The sequence below is a fragment of the Lipotes vexillifer genome, unplaced genomic scaffold, assembly GCF_000442215.2.
Source record: "Lipotes vexillifer unplaced genomic scaffold, Lipotes_vexillifer_v1.1 scaffold1562, whole genome shotgun sequence".
Classification (NCBI taxonomy): Eukaryota; Metazoa; Chordata; class Mammalia; order Artiodactyla; family Lipotidae; genus Lipotes; species Lipotes vexillifer.
Genome location: NW_006771471.1, coordinates 706,863 through 728,016, shown reverse-complemented (window position 1 = coordinate 728,016; position 21,154 = coordinate 706,863). Strand labels below are relative to the sequence as shown.

The window sequence follows — 21,154 nt, the reverse complement described above, 5'->3', positions numbered from 1 at the left end:
AAAGAGTGTGATGCCTCTAGCTTTGTTCTTTCTGAAGATTGCTTTGGCTGTTTGGGAGCCTTGTGTTTCTATGCAACTTTTAGGATTGTTCATTTCTGTGAAAAGTGCCATTGGAATTTTGATAGAGATTGCATTGAATCTGTATTATTGCTTTAGTTAGTATGGACATTTTAACTATTACTTCTTTGAATCCATTTCATCAATGACTTAATAGTGTTTGTGTACAGGTCTTTAACCTCTCTGGTTAAATTTACTCCTAAGTATTCCTTTTGATGCAGTTATAAATGGGATTGTTTTCTTAACTTCTTTCTGAAAATTTATTAGGGTATAGAAATGCAACAGATTGCTGTATATTGATTTTGTATCTTGCAACTTTATACTAGATTCATTTATTCTAAGTTTTTTGGTGGAGTCTTTAGGGCTTTCTGTATATAATATCTTGTTATCGGCAAATAGTGAACAGTTTTACTTCTTTCTTCTTTATTTGGATGCCTTTTATTTCTTCACACCTAATTGCTGTGGCTAGGAAGCACTTCCAATACTATGCTGACTACAAGCAGCGAGAGTGGGCATCCTTGTCTTGTTCCAGATCTTAGAGCAAAAGCTTTTGAGCTTTTCACTGTTGAGTATTATGTTAGCCGTGTGCCTGTCATATATGGTTTTTATAATGTTGAGCTGTGTTCCCTCTATACCCATTTTGTTGAGAGTTTTCATCATGAGTGGTTGGTGAATTTTGTCAAACGCTTTTTCTCCTGTTGAAATGCTCATATGATTGTTAAAAAATTTACATTATTTAATATTTACTGAGCCAAATTTCCTCAATGTTCAAGTACCTGGTGATTTTTAACAACTTGGTTGTTGAATTAACTCTTTCAAGAAATGAACCTAAGCTAAGCAATTCATGAATAAGCTATGTTTCAAACTTGGTACCTTGGTTCTGATGTGTATATTTTCTGTGTCTACAAATATTGGTTTGGTTATTTCCTGTTTCTTGTTGATGGAGGAGAATCAACTTTCCAAAATTATGCATGATTCTTTTAGAACTTCTTGCTCTCTTATGAGTTTAAAGTAAATCCATTTATCTTCGGATTAGTAATCTGTTGGTTGAAAAATATAAAACATTGGTATGGTCTACAGATGTTCTGATACAACTGAATCACCCTTTGAGTGACAAAATAAATAAAGTTCAGAGAAATTTACACTATGTTATTCACTGGAATGGAGAAATCATGTTGCAAAAGTGTGTGAGTGAATGAGTGTGAGTGTGTGCATGCATGTTTTACAGAAGTGCCAAACATTACAGAAGTAATTTCCCCACCTTAACTATTCAAGATAATTGCTCATATCTTAGGATTCCCATGGTGAGAAATGAATCAATCTGTTTCCTAGATTAAGATCATTAAATGTTTTTTCTTCACACACACACACACACACACACACACACACACACTGTATTTTATTTTTACAAGAAATAAATAAACTGACACCAAGCATTGTAAATGGATGACCACAACAAAAGCAACAGTGATTGCAATTACCAAACACGAAACACACTCATACTATGTCATAATATTGACATTCAGTCAGGTAATCCTGCACTGTAACAGCTCCTTTACTTTGCAGTGAAAATTGATTTATATATTTTTTGCCTCTGAGTCCTTGTGGGATTTTTTTTTCATTCAAACAAAGTCACAGAAATTATAATCATCCTCATCAGTTCACTCAGTCCCATGTAATTAATTTTTTTATCTTGATCTTTTGTTACCACTTTTATGAATTCATCAGTTTTCCATTAGAGTTCTGAAAATGATTATTCATTCAGTTCAACAGTATAGTCAGTTACCAGAAACCTGTACTTGTCAGAGTCTTTTCCATGAATTCCTTCAAGATGAAACCCTTTTATAGGAACATTTTTTGCAAAAGCATCAGAGTACACCCAGAACTGTCTGTAAATGACAGAAGACTTAAAAATGACCACAGTTAAAGATTTTGATGAAAGTTCATAATAATGCAATTGACAAGGAAATTTAGTTATTTCTGAGATATACATTTTAAAGTAATAACTAGAATTATGACTTACAACATTATACCAGAACATATAAGATTTTTAGAAATTTCATGTAATGTCTGAACATTTATTTTAACATATTTCCATACAAATAACCCAAAGAAAGTTTTGTATTAGTTATGTTTTTTGTTTGTTTTTTTATACTGCAGGTTCTTATTAGTCATCAATTTTATACACATCAGTGTACACATGTCAGTCCCAGTCATCCAATTCAGCATACCACCATCCCCACCCCACTGGGGTTTTCCCCCTTGGTGTCCATACGTTCTCTACATCTGTGTCTCAACTTCTGCCCTGCAAACTGGTTCATCTGTACCATTTTTCTGGGTTCCACATACATGCGTTAGTATACTTATTTTTGATATTTGTTTTTCTCTTTCTGACTTAACTTCAGACTGTATGACAGTCTCTAGATCCATCCACGTCTCAACAAATGACTCAATTTCGTTCCTTTTTATGGCTCAGTAATATTCCATTGTATATATGTACCACAACTTCTTTATCCATTCGTCTGTCGATGGGCATTTAGGTTGATCCCATGACCTGTCTATTGTAAATAGTGCTGCAGTGAACATTGGGGTGCAAGTGTCTTTTTGAATTATGGTTTTCTCTGGGTATATGCCCAGTAGTCAGATTGCTGGATCATATAGTAATTCTATTTTTAGTTTTTTAAGGAATCTCCATACTGTTCTCCATAGTGGCTGTATCAGTTTACATTGCCACCAACAGTGCAAGAGGGTTCCCTTCTCTCCACACCCTCTCCAGCATTTGTTGTTTGTAGATTTTCTGATGATGCCCATTCTAACTGGTGTAAGGTGATACCTCATTGTAGTTTTGATTTGCATTTCTCTAATGATTAGTGAAGTTAAGCAGCTTTTCATGTGCTTCTTGGCCATCTCTATGTTTTCTTTGGAGAAATGTCTATTTAGGTCTTCTGCCCATTTTTGGATTGCGTTGTTTGTTTCTTTAATATTGAGCTGCATGAGCTGTTTATATATTTTGGAGATTAATCCTTTGTTGATTCGTTTGCAAATATTTTCTCCCATTCTGAGGGTTGTCTTTTCATCTTGTTTATGGTTTCCTTTGCTGTGCAAAACCTTTCAAGTTTCATTAGGTCCCATTTGTTTATTTTTGTTTTTATTTCTATTACTCTAGGAGGTGGATCAAAAAAGATCTTGCTGTGATCTGTGTCAGAGAGTGTTCTTCCTATGTTTTCCTCTAAGAGTTTTATAGTGTCCGGTCTTAAATTTAGGTCTCTAAACCATTTTGAGTTTATTTTTGTGTATGGTGTTAGGGAGTGTTCTAATTTCATTCTTTTACATGTAGCTGTCCAGTTTTCCCAGCACTACTTATTGAAGAGACTGTCATTTCTCCATTGTATATCTTTGCCTCCTTTGTCATAGATTAGTTGACCATAGGTGCATGGGTTTATCTCTGGGCTTTCAATCTTGTTCTGTTGATCTATGTTTCTGTTTTTGTGCCAGTACCATATTGTCTTGATTACTATAGCTTTGTAGTATAGTCTGAGGTCAGGGAGTCTGATTCCTCCAGCTCTGTTTTTTTCCCTCAAGATTGCTTTGACTATTTGGGGTCTTTTGTGTCTCCAGGCAAATTTGAAGATTTTTTTGTTCTGGTTCTGTAAAAAATGCCATTGGTAATTTGATAGGGATTGCAGTGAATCTGTAGATTGCTTTGGGTAGTATAGTCATTTTCACAATATTGATTCTTCCGGTCCGATCCAGGAACATGGTATATTTCTTCATCTGCTGGTATCATCTTTAATTTCTTTCATCGGTGTCCTATACTTTTCTGCATACAGGTCTTTTGTCTCCTTAGGTAGGTTTATTTCTAGGTATTTTATTCTTTTTGTTGCAGTGGTAAATGGGAGTGTTTCCTTAATTTCTCTTTCAGATTTTTCATCATTAGTGTATAGGAACGCAAGAGATTTTTGTGCTTAATTTTGTATCCTGCAACTTTACCAATTTCATTGATTAGCTCTAGTAGTTTTCTGGTGGCATTTTTAGGATTCTCTATGTATAGTGTCATGTCATCTGCAAACAGTCACAGTTTTACTTCTTTTCCAATTTGTATTCCTTTTGTTTCTTTTTCTTCTCTGATTGCCATGGCTAGGACTTCCAAAACTATGTTGAATAATAGTGGTGAGAGTGGACATCCTTGTCTCGTTCCTGATCTTAGAGGAAATGCTTCCATTTTTTCACCATTGAGAATGATGTTTGCTGTGGGTTTGTTGTACATGGCCTTTATTATGTTGAGGTAGGTTCCCTCTATGCCCACTTTCTGGAGAGTTTTTATCATAAATGGGTGTTGAATTTTGTCAAAAGCTTTTTCTGCATCTATTGAGATGATCATATGGTTTTTCTTCTTCAGTTTTTTAATATGGTGTGTCACATTGATTTGCATATATTGAAGAATTCTTGCATCCCTGGGATAAATCCCACTTGATCGCGGTGTATGATCCTTTTAATGTGTTGTTGGATTCTGTTTGCTAGTATTTTGTTGAGGATTTTTGCATCTATATTCATCAGTGATATTGGTCTGTAATCTTCTTTTTTTTGTAGCATCTTTGTCTCGTTTTGGTATCAGGGTGATGGTGGCCTCATAGAATGAGTTTGGGAGTGTTCCTTCCTCTGCAGTTTTTTGGAAGAGTTTGAGAAGGATGGGTGTTAGCTCTTCTGTAAATGTTTGATAGAATTCACCTGTGAAGCTATGTGGTCCTGGACTTTTGTTTGTTGGAAGATTTTTATTTTTTAATTGATTTTATTTTTGTCTGTGTTGGGTCTTCTTTGCTCCACATGGCTTTCTCTACTTGTGGTGAGCAGGGGCTACTCTTGGTTACGGTGCACAGGCTTCTCATTGCTGTGGCTTCTCTCGTTGCGGAGCATGGGCTCTAGGCACGTGGGCTTCAGTAGTTGTGACATGCGGGCTCAGTAGTTGTGGCTCGTGGGCTCTAGAGCGCAGACTCAGTAGTTGTGGTGCACGGGCTTAGTTGCTCCGTGGCATATGGCATCTTCCCGGACCAGGGCTTGACCCATGTCCCCTGAATTGGCAGGCGGATTCTTAACCACTGCGCCAACAGGGAAGCCCTGTTGGAAGATTTTTAATCACAGTTTCAATTTCATTACTTGTGATTGGTCTGTTCATATTTTGTGTTTCTTCCTGGTTCAGTCTTGGAAGGTTATATTTTTCTAAGGATTTGTCCATTTCTTCTTGGTTGTCCATTTTATGGCATACAGTTGCTTGTAGTAGTCTCTTAGGATGCTTTGTATTTCTACGGTGTCTGTTGTAACTTCTCTTTTTTCATTTCTAATTTTATTGATTTGAGTACTCTCCCTCTTTTTCTTGATGAGTCTGACTAATGGTTTATCAGTTTTGTTTGTCTTCTCAAAGAACCAGCTTTTAGTTTTTTTGGTCTTTGCTATTTTCTTTGTTTCTGTTTCATTTATTTCTGCTCTGATCTTTATGATGTCTTTCCTTCTGCTAACTTTGGGTTTTGTTTGTTCTTCTTTCTCTGGTTCCTTTAGGTGTAAGGTTAGATTGTTTCCTTGAGAGTTTTCTTGTTTCTTTAGGTAGGCTTGTATAGCTATAAACTTCCCTGTTAGAATTGCTTTTGCTGCATCTAGTAGGTTTTGGATCGTCGTGTTTTCATTGTCATTTGTCTCTAGATTTTTTTGTTTTTTTTTGCAGTACGCAGGCCCCTCAGTGTTGTGGCCTCTCCCATTGCAGAGCACAGGCTCCGGAAGCGCAGGCTCAGCGGCCATGGCTCACGGGCCCAGCCGCTCAGCTGCATGTGGGATCTTCCGGGACCGGTGCACGAACCCGTGTCCCCTGCATCGGCAGGCGGACTCTCAACCACTGCGCCACCAGGGAAGCCCTCTAGATATTTTTTGATTTCCTCTTTGATTTCTTCAGTGATCTCTTGGTTATTTAGTAACGTATTGTTTAGCCTCCACATGTTTGTGTTTTTTATGTTTTTTTTTTCCCTGTAATTAATTTCTAATCTCATAGCTCTGTGGTCGGAAAAGACGCCTGCTATGATTTCAATTTTTTTTAATTTACTGAAGCTTGATTTGTGACCCAAGATGTGATCTATCCTGGAGAATGTTTTGTGCGCACTTGAGAAGAAAGTGTAATCTGCTGTTTTGGTTGGACTGTCCTGTAAATATCAATTAGGTCTGTCTGGTCTATTGTCATTAAAGCTTCTGTTTCTTTCTTTATTTTTATTTTGGATGATCTGTCCATTGGTGTAAATGAGGTGTTAAAAGTCCCCCACTATTATTGTGTTACTGTCGATTTCTTCTCTTGGAGCCGTTAGCAGTTGCCTTATGTATTGAGGTGCTCCTTAGTTGGGTGCATATATGTTTATAATTGTCATATCTTCTTCTTGGATTGATCCCTTGATCATTATGTAGTGTCCTTCCTTGTGTCTGGTAACATTCTTTATTTTAAAGTCTATTTTATCTGATATGAGTATAGCTACTCCAGCTTTCTTTTGATTTCCATTTGCATGGAATATCTTTTTCCATCCCTTCACTTTCAGTCTGTATGTGTCCCTAGGTCTGAAGTGGATCTCTTGTAGACAGCATATATATGGGTCTTGTTTTTGTATCCATTCAGCGAGCCTGTGTCCTTTGGTTGGAGCATTTAATCCATTCAGGTTTAAGGTAATTATCGATATGTGTGTTCCTATGACCGTTTTCTTAATTGTTATGGGTTTGTTTTTGTAGGTCCTTTTCTTCTCTTGTGTTTCCCACTTAGAGAAGTTCCTTTAGCATTTGTTGTAGAGCTGGTTTGGTGGTGCTGAATCCTCTTAGCTTTTGCTTGTGTGTAAAGCTTTTGATTTCTCCATCGAATCTGAATGAGATTTGTGCTGGGTAGAAGTAATCTTGGTTGTAGGTTCTTCCCTTTCATCACTCTATCATGCCACACCCTTCTGGCTTGTAGAGTTTCTGCTGAGAAATCAGCTGTTAACCTTATGGGAATTCTGTTGTATGTTATTTGTTGTTTTTCCCTTGCTGCTTTCAATAATTTTTCTTTGCCTTTAATTTTTTCCTGTTTGATTACTGTGTGTCTTGTCGTGTTTCTCCTTGGGTTTATCCTGTAATGGGACTCTCTGCCCTTCCTGGACTTGGGTGGCTATGTCCTTTCCCATGTTAGGGAAGTTTTTGACTGTAATCTCTTCAAATATTTTCTCAGGTTCTTTCTCTCTCTCTTCTCCTTCTGGGACCTCTATAATGCAAATGTTGTTGCGTTTAATGTTGTCCCAGAGGTCTCTTAGGCTGTCTTCATTTCTTTTCCTTGTTTTTTCTTTAGTCTATTCCGCAGCAGTGAATTCCACCATTGTGTCTTGCAGGTCACTTATCTGTTCTTCTGCCTCAGTTATTCTGCTATTGATTCCTTCTAATGTAGTTTTCACTTCAGTTTTGTATTGTTCATCTTTGTTTGTTCTTTAATTCTTCTAGGTCTTTGTTAAACATTTCTTGCATCTTCTATAATTTTTGCCTCCATTCTTTTTCTGAGGTCCTGGATTATCCTCACTATTATTATTCTGAGTTCTTTTTCTGGAAGGTTGCCTATCTGCACTTCATTTAGTTGTTTTTCTGGGGTTTTATCTTGTTTCTTCATCTTTTACATAGTCTTTTGCCTTTTCATCTTGTCTGTCTTTCTGTGAATGTGGTTTTCCTTCCACAGGCTGCAGAATTGTAGCTCTTTCTTCTGCTCTCTGCCCTCTGGTGGATGAAGCTATCTAAGCGGCTTGATGGGAGGACTGGTGGTGGGTAGAGCTGACTGTTGCTCTTGTGGGCAGAGCTCAGTAAAACTTTAATCCATTTGACTGTTGATGGGTAGGGCTGGGTTCCCTCCCTGTTGGTTGTATGTCCTGACAACCCAGCACTGGAGCCTACCTGGGCTCTTTGGTGCGGCTGATGACAGACTCTGGGAGGGCTCCCACTAAGGAGTACTTCCCAGAACTTCTGCTGCCAGTGTCCTTATTCCCACGATGAGCCACAGCCACCCCCCACCTCTGCAGGAGACCCTCCAACACTAGCAGGTAGGTCTGGTTCAGTCTCCCCAGGGGTCACTGCTGCTTCCCCTGGGTCCCGATGCACACACACTACTTTGTGTGTCCCCTGCAATCAATTCCTACTAGGCGTCAAAGTCTGATTCTCTAGGAATTCCTCCTCCTGTTGCCAGACCCCCAGGTTGGGAAGCCTGACGTGGGGCTCAGAACCTTCACTCCAGTGGGTGGACTTCTGTGGTATAAGTGTTCGCCAGTCTGTGAGTCACCCACCCACCAGTTATGGGATTTGATTTTACTGTGGTTGTGCCCCTCCTACCGTCTCACTGTGGCTTCTCCTTTGTCTTTGGATGTGGGGTATCTTTTTTGGTGGGTGCTGTCGATGATTGTCCAGCAGGTAGTTGTGATTCTGGTGTTCTCGTAAGAGGGAGTGAGAGCACGTCCTTCTACTCCGCCATCTTGGTTGCTCCCCTAGCTCATGTGATTTTTATTCCTCATTTTGTTAATGTGGCATCACATTGGTTTTTGGATAAGTTTGATTTGTTGAACCATCTTGTATCCCTGGAATAAATCCCACTTGATTTGCTAGTATTTTGCTGAGGATTTTTGTATCTGTGTTCATCAGGGATATCGGCCTCTAGCTTTTTTTTTTTTCCATGTGGTGTCCTTGTCTGGTTTGGTATCAGGGTAATGTTGGCCTTGTAAAATAAGTTTGGAAGTGTTCCCTATTCTTCTGTTTTTTGGAAGACTTTGAGGAGGATTGGTATTCTTTGCATTTTTGGTGGGATTCACCAGTGAAGCCATCTGGTCCTGGATTTTTGTTGTGAAGTTTGTGATTACTAATTCAGTCTCCATACCAGTACAGGTGTACCTCATTTTATTGTGCTTTGCTTTATTGCACTTTGCAGATGTTGCATTTTTTTTTAAACAAATTGAAGGTTTATGACTACCCTGTGTCTTATTGGCACCATTGTTCCAACTGCATTATTTTCAAATTAAGGAATGTACACTGATTTTTTTTTTTTTTTTTTTGCGGTACGCGGGCCTCTCAGTGCTGTGGCCTCTCCCGTTGTGGAGCACAGGCTCTGGACGCGCAGGCTCAGCAGCCATGGCTTACGGGCCTAGCTGCTCCGCGGCATGTGGGATCTTCCCGGACCGGGGCACGAACCCGTGTCCCCTGCATTGGCAGGCGGACTCTCAACCACTGCGCCACCAGGGAAGCCCTACGTTGTTTTTTTTTAGACATAATGTTATTGCACACTTAATAGACAACAGTGTAGTGTAAACATAACTTTTATTTATTTATCTTAAAAATATTTATTTATTTTGCTGCGCTGGGTCTTAGTTGTGACACGTGGGATCTTTGTTTCCGCGTGTGGGATCTTTTAGTTGCGGCTTGTGGGACCTTTTTTAGCTGCAGTATGCGGGCTCTTAGTTGCAGCATGTGGGATCTAGTTCCCTGACCAAGGATCGAACATGGGCCCCCCCTGCGTTGGGAGCTTGGGGTCTTAACCACTGGACTACCAGGGAAGTCCCAGCATAACTTTTAGATGTATTGGGAAACCAAAAAATTTGTGTGACTCATTTTATTCCAGTATTCACTTTATTGCAGTGGCCTGGAACTGAGCTTGCAATATCTCCGAGATACGTCTGTGATTGGTTTGTTCAGATTTTCTGTTTTTTTCATAATTTGGTCTTAGACAGTTTTGTGTTTCTAGGAATTTATCTGTTTCTTCTAGGTTGCGCAATTTGTTGGCATATAATTGTTCATAGTAGTCTCTTATTATCCTTTGTATTTCTGTGTTACCAGTTGGAACATCTTTTCATTTTTGGTTTCTGTGTGTTTTCTGTTTTTGCAGTTGGTTAGTTCCCCAACCAGGGATTGAACCTGGGCCACGTTGTTAAGACTCGTTTTGTGGTCTGACATACGATCTGTCCTGGAGAACGTTCCATGAACACTTGAAGAATGTGTATTTTGTTGCTTTTGGATGGAATGTTCTGTATATATTTGTTCCATCTTGTCTAATATGTCATTTAGGGCCTGTGTTTCCCTACTGTTTTTTTGGTCTGGATGATCTATCTATTGATGTAAGTGGGGTATTAAAGGCTCCTGTAATTACATGCTGTCTGTTTCTTCCTTTAGGTCTCTTAATATTTATCTTATACATTTAGGTGCTCCTGGAGTTAAAATTCATGAAGAGTGTTAAGTTACCTTTTCTGTCCTAAGTTTCCTGATAAACTTTAAGAAGAAAATAAATAAAATTTACTTTATTTGTTTGGGTTAGTACCCAAAATAGATATATTCTTGGCTTAAACATTATTTGAATTGTTAGTGATATCACTCATAAAGACCTATATTGTCTTTTATCTTTTTGTTGTTGTTGTTGAGGTGTAGTTGTTTTACAGTGTTGTGTTAGTTTCTACTGTACAGCGAAGTGGAGATCCCTGTGCTATACAGCAGGTTCTTATTAGTTATGTATTTTATACATATTAGTGTATATATGTCACTCCCATCTCCCAATTCATCCCCCACCCCCACTTTGTCCCCTTGGCATCCATACATTTGTTCGCTACGTCTGTGTCTCTATTTATGCCTTGCAAACCAGTTCATCTGTACCGTTTTTCTAGATTCCACATATATGCATTAATATACGATATTTGTTTTTCTCTTTCTGACTTCACTCTGTATGGCAGTCTCTAGGTCCATCCACGTCTCTACAAATGACCCAATTTCGTTCCTTTTTACGGCTAATATTCCATTGTATGTATGTACCACATCTTCTTTATCCCACATCTTCTTTATCCATTCGTCTGTCGATGGGTATTTAGGTTGCTTCCATGACCTGGGTAAATAGTAAGTAGTGCTGCAGTGAACATTGGGGTGCATGTGTCTTTTTGAATTACTGTTTTCTCTGGGTATATGCCCAGTGGTGGGATTGCTGGGTCATACGGTAATTCTATTTTTAGTTGTTTAAGGAACATCTGTACCGTTCTCCATAGTGGCTGTATCAATTTACATTCCCACCAGCAGTGCAAGAGGGTTCCCTTTTCTTCACACCCTCTCCAGCATTTGTTGTCTTTTATCATTTTTGAACGAAGTATTGAGATAAAACCTTCCCCATAAAATTTTAGTGCATCTTGAAGTAATTGGCAGAAGAGAAACATGTTTTCAGAATTATAAAATATCAGTGCCCAAACTTTTGGAATCCCTAATGAACTCCCATTTCAGTTGCTTCTTGTTCCTGTTTTATTTTGAATCACCAAAGAAGCATATGGATTTAATACTTTTAATGCTGTGATTCTGCCAAGAACAGTATTTAAAGAGAGATCAATTTTAATATTAGAGATCTTTAAAGATTGTTTTAAAAATAAGAATTACTACAAAAATAAGCTTCATATAGTATCTTTAGTTGGAAAAGAATGCAGTTTAGTCTAATCTCCCCAATTACATTGTAAGCTTTATGGTGGTAGATAACCTCTGCTGCTTTTACTGTCTTTTAACTCATTTAATTTTCACAACATTCTCATTTCAAAGATGAGAAAACTTGGGCAGAAAGTTAAGAAAGCCAAGTTCAGGTGTCTAATAAGTGCTCAAGCTGAGATTTGAACCTAGACAGTTGGCATGTGCTGGGTGTCTAACAAGAACTTGGTGTAGGACCTGTATTTTTTAATAGGGAATTTGATTGCTGTGGTGCCAGATAACCTAAAGTAGGTTTGTGTTTTAAAATGAAATGTAACTCCTGAGTTGGCAGCGTGATCAGAGATTGGATTTTACATGGGGAAGTTTTTGGGGAGTTGGAAGAGCCATGAGGTCTTGTTCCTACCACTTGAGAACTTTTTGTTTCTTTGGTGTTCAAGAAAAAGTTTATTCTCACACCATAGACAAAAATAAACTCAAAATAGCTTTAAGACTTAAACATAAGACGTGACATCACAAAACTCCTAGAAGAGAACATAGGCAAAACATTCGCTCAAGTGGCAATGTTTTCCTAGGGCAGTCTCCCAAGGCAATAGAAATAAAAGCAAAAATAAACAAATGGGACCTAACCACACAGAAGCTTTTGCGTAGCAAAGGAAGTCATAAACAAGATGAAAAGACAGCCTGCAGAATGAGAGAAAATGCTTACAAACTATGCGACTGAGAAGGGCTTAATTTCCAAAATAATTAAACAGCTGATGCAACTCAATAACAAAAAACTAAACAACCCAATCAAAAAATAGGCAGAAGACCCAAATAGACAGTTCTCCAAAGAAGACATATAGACAGCCAATAGGCACATGAAAAGATGCTCAACATCACTAATTATTAGAAAAATGCAAATCAAAACCATAATGAGGTACCACCTAACACCAGTCAGAATGGCCATCATCAAAAAGTATACAAATAACAAATGCTGGAGAGGATGTAGAGAAAAGGGAATCCTTCTGCACTGTTGGTAGGAATGTAAGTTGGTGCAGCTACTATGGAAAACAGTATGGAGGTTTCTTGAACTAGAGTTAACTATGATCTTGAACTAGAGTTAACATATGATCCAGCAATCCCACTTCTGGGCATATATCTGGGCAAAACTCCAATTCAAAAACTCCAGTTCATCGACAGATGAATGGATAAGGATGTGGAATTATATATACACATGGAATATTACTCAGCCATAAAAAATGAAATAATGCCATTTGCAGCAACGTGGATGTACCTCAAGATTATCATACTTAAGTGAAGTAAGTCAGAGGAAGACAAATACCATATGATATCAGTTATATGTGGAATCTAAAATATGATACAAATGATGAACCTATTAACTACAGAAACAGACTCACGGACATAGAAAACAAATTTATGGTTACCAAAGGGGAAAGAGGGTGGGGAAGTTTGGGATTAGCAGACACACACTAGTATACATAAAATAGATAACCAACAATGGCCTGCTGTATAGCACAGGGAACTATATTCAATATCCTGTAATAAACTGTAATGGAAAAGAATATGAAAAAAAAAATTTATTCTACTATTGTGGAACTTGACGTTTAACTAGGGAGCTTCGTAAATATAGTACAAGGTAGAAAATGATTAATGTCATTGGATAGAGAGACTAGAGGCAGTGTTAGAATAAGATAACCTCAGAGAGCATCTCATCCCGGCTTCTCAAAGTGTGTCCAAGAGCCAGTAGCTTCAGCTTCACCTGGGTAGACTCTCAAGCCCTTCTGAATCAGTGTGCATTTTAACCAGATTACCCAATGATTTGGATTCCATGAAAACTTGAGAAGCACAGATCTAAGTCCATCATTTTACAGGTGAGGAAACAGGCCCTGAAGGATGAGATAACTTGGCTGGTTTAGTGGGATTATAGAACTTGAGCCTAGTGCCCCAGGTTCTTGGTAGGGCTGTGTCTGCACTGTGCCATCCTAGTTAGGAAGTACTTTGGGATTTCAGAGAAGGTTGTCTCTTAAATAGGGCTTCTTTCAAAGCTTAGAAAGGTAAAGGCATATGCAGATTCTTTCATTATTTTTTTTTCCCCCGTGCCTAGAACCTTGTTGATTGTCACTTGCTTTAGCTATATGCTCAGAATACATTCCTTAGAGGAATCATGTTGATCATAACTTACCTTTCTTGATTATGTACATTCTCTCCCCAAAAGATCTGTATCATTTCTGGATACTATATAATACTCCTGTGTTAAGAACATGTTTTTTGGTTCAAATCCAGGACTCCATGGTTAAAATTATATTTTAAGCCCTTAGTCATTTCTGGTTATCCATTATTATTTTTAGGAATAAATTGAGACTTAGAGAAAAAGTTTGTTTAATTACTATTTGAAGAATAAAAAGCCTCTGAAACAATTGAAAGGAATAATCTTTCTTTTAAGAGTGTTGCTTGCCTCTTCCTTACAGAAATAGAAACGGGGAAAATGTAAACAGCATGCATTGCTAGAAGTATACTGTTCCCTACTTTTGTCTGCACCTCTGTTTTACACTGAGCATGATTTGTAAACTTGCAAATATTTCTAATCTCAGTTACAAAAGTGATTTTCTGAAGTATTTTTATGAGGCATCAGTGGCACATTTTTTGAAAAGCATTCAACACAAATCATTTCACACCAGACACACAGATTTGATTTTTGCTTTTTAAAAAGAAACTGAGGTAAAGTACACATAAAATTTTCTGTCTATAATTTTTTTTAATTTTTAATTAAAAAAAATTTTGGGTCGCATCATGTGGCTTGAGGGAAGTTCAGTTCCCCGACCAAGGATTGAACCTGGTCCGTGGCAGTGAAATCTCCGAATCCCAACCACTAGACCAGCAGGGAACTCCCAAATTTGCCGTCTATAATTTTTAAGTGTACAGTTCAATAGTGTTAAGAATATTCACATTGTTGTGCAGCAGATCTCCAGAACTTTTTCATCTTGTAAATCTGAAACTGTACACCCGTTGAACAGCAACTCCCCACTTTTCTCTCCCCCGAGTGTCTGGCAACTATCCTTTCTACTTTCAGTTTCTGTGAGTTTGACTACTTTAGATACCTCATTAAGTGGGTTCATACAGTATTTGTCTTTTTGCAAGTGGCTCATTATATATTTCATTATTAGTTTAAAAGTCCTCAAAGTTCATGCTGTAGCATGTGTCAGTTTCCTCCCTCTTCAGGCTGAGTAATTTTACATTGTGTGTATGTACCACATTTTGTTCATTCATCTATTGATGGATGCTTAGGTTGCTTCCACCTTTTGATTATTCTGAATAATGCTGCTGTGAACATAGGTGTATAGTGCTTTTTCACTTTAAGCAGCTTTGCTAAATTATCTGTGAGTTTGTTAGTGAGGAAAACATTACACTAGTTAGAAGACTTCAGCTGACCATTGCTTTCTCCTTGCCTGCTAACTGTATAACCTTATGTAAGATATGTGACCACTATGAGTCTATGGACCTCCTTATGTAAGAGGTGAAACACATTCACAAAATTGTAATAGTTCTTAAATGTAACACAAGTGTAAGGAGACCAATGACTATTTATTTAATCCATTTGCTTTCAGTACTTTGAATTTGTTGTTTTGGTGAGTTGTACCTGAAAAGATCTCCACCATAACATTAAATATTGGTATCATTAATTCCTCAACTGTATAATGTACAAATTTTTTATCTTGAAAACATAAATAGCAACTTTAATGTTGAAAAGGAAGAATGAGTTAAAAACCAAGAAAATATACATTTTGAGTAACAATTTGATGATGGCCCTTGGTTTTTCTCTGAAGAATGTTCCCTGAAGGAGTTGGTGCCTAGTGTTAACCTCGATTGTTTATTAGTGGAGTTGAGAGAAGTTGCCAGTCCCTTCAGATACTGCCCATTAGGTTTCCCCAGTTTTAGATACAGCCATAATGGTTTGATGTGTGGCAACAAACAGCACTATATCTTCTTAAAAGTTTTTTTTTTTTTTTTTTGAGTAAGAGGAACTCAGGAATGTTTGTTTTCTAGGCTCATCAACAGAGCAGACGAGCAGATCGTTTAGTAGCTGCAGGGAAATACGAAGAGGCTATTTCTTGTCACAAAAAGGCTGCAGGTGAGTATTCTTTTTAAGAAGTACTGAGTCTAAAACTGCAGGGCAGTTTCTTTTTTCCAGTATCTCTCAACACGTTATTTAGAATGAAAGTCACAAGAGTAATGATGTGTTGTTGCCCTGCATGTACCAAGTTGATACTACTGACCCACTGGAACACAGCTTGGATTATTTTTCAAGTGAGTGTGTTAGATTTTCCAGCTCCTCCTAACCCAGTCTTTCTAAATCAAGAAGATTGCATATGCTGTATTCATAAATGATTCCTGGACACAGCTTCCTGAGCCTGAAGATCCCCAAAGACAGAAGTAATTCCAAGCAGTGTCTGTCAATTCATCTTAGTTGTTATAGAGGAGTCTGGATTTCAAATATTTAGCTTTTTTGGGTTTTGAAAGTAATAACTAATTTAATTCCAGCCATTAATTTTCACTGAGTTTCTGTTTTCTAAGATGCTGATAATACAAAATCCATTGAAACTCTTTCCTGTGGCCTTTCTTTAGCTTCCCTTCTGAATGTTTCGTCTATACATTCATGCCTATAGTACCATGCTGCTGATGACCTTCTTTTAGGTATGAAGTTTAGAATTACTGGATTCTTATCTAATTTTATCCCAGTCATACAAGCTAGCATATGTTGAACTCAGAAATAGATCTTCAGGGTCTGTTTGTACAGACTGGTTTCTGTTAGCTGAGTAGCCTAAAAGCTTCGGGGCAGGGGTGCTTCATCCTACAGTGGAGTGGCTGCCTGTCTTAGAGCGAGCCCCGTACTCTTTCTGCTGGAGGAAGGCGCTTTCCTCCCCTCTAGGCCAGTACCATGATCCAAGTCCTGCTTTTTCATGGCAGAGGCTGCCCCTCCTGATAAGTCCTTCTATGTCAATGATTTTTGCCTACATGTCAGTAATTTTCAGAGAAAATTTCACGTCTTATTTTTGAAGAGTTAGTTTTGCTACTGAAGTGTACCCCTTCAGCTGTAGGGCTGAATGCATTGTATATATATCCCATAAATCTTTGTGGATATTTATGGTGAATTTTATGGGAGCTTTAGACAACATTAAACTTGGCAGCTAGTGCTCTTTAAATCTTTCATAAGCCATATTTTGTTATGAATCAAATTGTTAAATTTGTAGTCACTATAAAAAAAAAGTGTACTATACTATTTAAAAAAAAACATGAATGCTGCAGTGAAATGCTACATTTAGTTAAATAATCCAGAGTGGTCATGGTTACACATAAATAACAGACTGATCAGCATTAGGTTGTGTGTTGATAGGTAGGATATTCTGCCCCCCTCCCTCCCAGCCGAGAAGGAAGGATTTATTACTTGCAGCAAGTTAAGGAGAACATTTGCTTTCCCAAAGCAGTGTCTCTGGATTGGTAGGATATTCTGAATACATAAAAGACAGAGAAGTTTCTTTCATTCCTAGCCTGCATCCCTGTCTTTATTTGAAGACTTAAAATTAATGTTGGGCTTTTAAACTCTTCTCCCCCTTTCTCTGTATCTAAAGAAAAGATAAAGGCAGTTTGTTGGATCCCATTAGCTCTAATTATGGAGATACAACTTTAAGTGTGATTAGTTAATCCCACCCAGCGGATTTGATTTGGAGTTTAGACTTGGTTAAAAATAGCCTTGTGTTGTGTTTCAGAGTAGAGTTGTGAATGTAGTGCTAGTTTGAAAATTAATGTGGTTAGAATGAGCTCAGTGTTTTCTAAATTGACTTACATCTAGGGTTCGAAGAGAGGTGTTTTGGGAGGTATGGATGTACATGTATCCTGAGAGGAAGGAACTTAGTATTTGGAAATCATTTTAGAGACAAAACAGGGAAAGGTCATCATCTGAGAAAGACTGGTGGGATGAAAGCCTGAAATGAGAGAATTTAAGGGCAAAAGAAGGGGCCTCTGTTCAAGATCAGAGGAGATTCTGAGACAGTTTACCCAAGACTACACAGCTAAGGACTCATATCCTCTACACTTTGTAGTGTTCTGATAGTGTTTTGTAAATATGTAGAAATAAAGAGGTTACTTGATAAACTGAGATACCCAACCCAGAAGGAAAAAGCTGTCTACATCTGGCAGGAGGTGGGGAGGAGGAGGTGTATGCATTTTTACTGCTCTATATTGAAAAAAAGTTAAGAAGCCATAAACTACCAAGGTTTCAGCATTGTTAGAAGAATCTATTGCTTTAAACCCTTGATTAGCAGCTGTAACTGGTTTTCTGTAACTCTCCCTTATCAGTCTTTTTTAAAAAATAAATTTATTTTATTTTTGGCTGTGTTGGGTCTTTGTTGCTGCACACGGGCTTTCTCTAGTTGCAGCGAATGGGGGCTACTCTTTGTTGCAGTGCGTGGGCTTCTCATCGTGGTGGCTTGTTGCGGAGCATGGGCTCTAGGCACGTGGGCTTCAGTAGTTGTGGCGCTCGGGCTCAGTAGCTGTGGCGCACAGGCTTAGCTGCTCTGTGGCATGTGGGATCCTCCTGGACCAGGACTCGAACCCGTGTACCCTGCATTGGCAAGCGGATTCTTTAACCACTGCGCCACCAGGGAAGTCCTCCCTTACCAGTCTTAATGCAATCCAGTTTCTAAGTGGATTTCGTTTCTTTCACAGACAGTAAAAAGAGCAAAAGCTTAAATGGGAAGTTAATCATAGGCATTAACAATGCTTAGAACTCAAAATGAACTTTTCAGAAGATGAGCAGACCTCAGAGTACATTGTTTATATGTATTTGATAGTAAATGTTATTATTTTAAGAAGTGATAGATTCTTCAGATTTTCTTAATTCCTTTTCTTCATCATTTACTTAGTATTTACTTCACATATTAGCCTTGTATCATAATTGAAGAAAGCAGTTTAACCATATTGCTAAATATTTCTGAGATAAGTATTCTCTGCCTACATTTCTGTCTTGGGCATTTGTTCCTGTTGTGGCTCTGGGGTAAACTCATTACCATGCAGTCAGATTAAAAATTTTTTTTTTCTTTTAAAATAACTTTTCTTTCAAGACCCAGATTTTAAGATTGGGAAATAATTTAAATGACAATGTGACTCTTTTTGAATTCTCTGAGCTTTGGGAACTCAGTGTCCTTGGGTATCTTCTTCTGTCATGTTAATAGTTTCAAGGTTCTACAAAGGGAGGCACTGCATTTGGGTTAAGCTTGGTTTTGTGAAAAGGTTCTATGTGTTAAGAAACTGGATTTAAAGCAAACTGTATTTCAGACGGAGGCAAATGTACACAGAATAATGGGAGGGATGTCTAGGGAAATCCACACAATCACAGTAAGAGACAGAATGTCTCAACAGACTTACACATGAACAAAAGGAAAAGAAGTCGTCTGTATGCAGTTATACAGACTTAATAAGACAAAAAGTTGAGGGGAAAATGTAGGTATGGCTGGAGCATAGGCCATATAACCAACTCTGTTTTCTGATGTGGAGGGAGCATCCAATTAGTCTGTCTTGAAGACTGATAGAACCTGGCAGACAACAGTTCTAAGTGATGAACTCAGGAAATCATTAAAATATTTGGATTAAGATTAGACAGAAAGCAGTGCCTGTAGTATTGGAGAAAAGGCAAGAAGGAAGTTAATGTATGAGAGATGCCAGAAAGTTTACAGTGAGCAAGAGATAAAAAATGGGGATTAATTGGACACGACCTTTTATTAATAATACTTGTTATTTATACCCTATCTTGTTCCAGCAAGATATAAAAGGGCTTACAAAGGAATACAACAAAATATAAAATCCATAGAAAGATAAAATGGGGGAGGACTGGTAGTTCACAAAATGCATTATGAGTTCTTGAAGGGGAACATGGCCTTCAGCGTTCTAGCAGTCAGCTTAGAGAGGAAAGTTATGGATTTTTAAAGTGACATTTTCATAAATGTCCTAATACTGCCTGCAGCTACTTATTATAAATATGTCAATGAGTTCTTTGGGCTTTTAACTACCAGATTCACAGTAGGCTGATAGTATAGCTCAGAAACAATTCAATAACAGTAGTTCTGTAGGAGACCAAAATGATAGTTTAGGTATTCATGTGGGTAAAAAGTCATTGATAGTCAATATCTTGATATTTGTGTGAGCATAATTTGAGTAATAGGATTTTGATAGGTTCTTGTTTAATTTTAATCCTACCTAATTCTGTTTTTCTGATTATGCCATCTTTACTTCCTTAACTGTGAAATCTACATTGATTTAAAAGAACCAGCCCCTCCAAGGTGAAGTATGGAATATGTACATTTGATTACCACTGATATTTTTTATGGAGAAGTTAAGAATCCTTTTTTTTTTAAATCCTTTTCGGGAATAGGATAACTATGTAGCAGAATTGCTTCTAAGACCAGTTCTCTTTGTCATATGAGGAGTATTAAAACTCTTTGTTTGACCTTTTAATAACAAAATGACGACACATAATGTGTCTCTTTTTTTTTTAAACCAGCATATCTTTCTGAAGCTATGAAGCTGACACAGTCTGAGCAGGTAAGATACTTCAATATTTTCAACAAGGGTTAGAAGGAATTTCTTGTGGAGACTTGAATTGTGTATAAAATAAAGCATTGTGCTCCTCCCAAAACACTGCAGTCAAAAATACATAAAATGGGGAAGAGATGAGTACTTCAGAAAGGAAATTAAAACTAAATGAACTGTTGGGATTAATATATACATATTATACATATATAAAATAGATAATCAACAAAAACCTACTGTATAGCACAGGGAACTCAGTACTCTGTAATAATCTAAATGGGAAAAGAATCTGAAAAAGGATAGATTCATGTATAACTGAATCACTTTGCTATCCACCTGAGACTAACACAACTTTGTCAATCAACTATACTGCAGTATAAAATAAAAAATAAAACTAAGTGAACTGCTGTTGATGGCATGCAGAAACTGCTGTCCTTTTTTCTAGGGGTTTCTCACAGACCTTAGATTGCCAGGCATGTCCTTTAGAGACCCGTTAGTGCCTTTCCTGATCATTAGCTCATTTGACCACGAGCTCACAGTAAGTAAGCAGGCCTGGCCCAGGGGAAACCAGTTGGCCTTACCTTTGGTTGTCAAAGATAATTTAAATCCAGACCTGTCTTTTCCTGAATTCCTAAGCAGTTCTGGTACTTTTAAATTTGTTTCACCAATGGCTTTAAATTGTCTTCTGTGTCTGGGGAGGGCCTGCCTAGGTTTTTAAAATACCTTTACACAAAGCTACATCTTTATCCAAAGATGATTTCCTGATTATAAAAGTGGCAGGTCCACAGGAGTTACTTGGTAAATGTTTGTTTAATTGAATTAAGGAGATCTGAGGGGATATCAGTGGCAGGGGAAACATACCAGTTCCTCAGACTGAACGAAGAGAACTTAAAAGTTGTGTTCCATTCTGTGCACTTCCCTTTGACTGTCCAGAACTGCTTGTGTTAGCCATGTAATGTAGACCTGCGTCGAGACTTTAGCTAGTTGTAGAATTAAAGTCTAAATAGGAAACTTTTCTGATTTTAAGCTGAGTACAAATAGCATTGCA

At 37.7% G+C, this 21,154-nt stretch overlaps 1 protein-coding gene across 2 annotated transcripts in view; it reads left to right on the top strand.

Moving 5' to 3' along the window:
• Positions 1–21,154, top strand: part of NRBF2 (nuclear receptor binding factor 2) — a 33,279-nt gene that overhangs the window by 10,278 nt on the left and 1,847 nt on the right. The window contains exons 2-3 of one of the 2 annotated variants that reach the window (XM_007446798.1): positions 15,568–15,652; positions 20,078–20,118. In XM_007446798.1, the coding sequence (XP_007446860.1) occupies positions 15,568–15,652; positions 20,078–20,118 (126 nt within the window). The remainder of the gene's footprint in view (positions 1–15,567; positions 15,653–20,077; positions 20,119–21,154) is intronic. The other variant, XM_007446799.1, reaches the window with a different exon arrangement.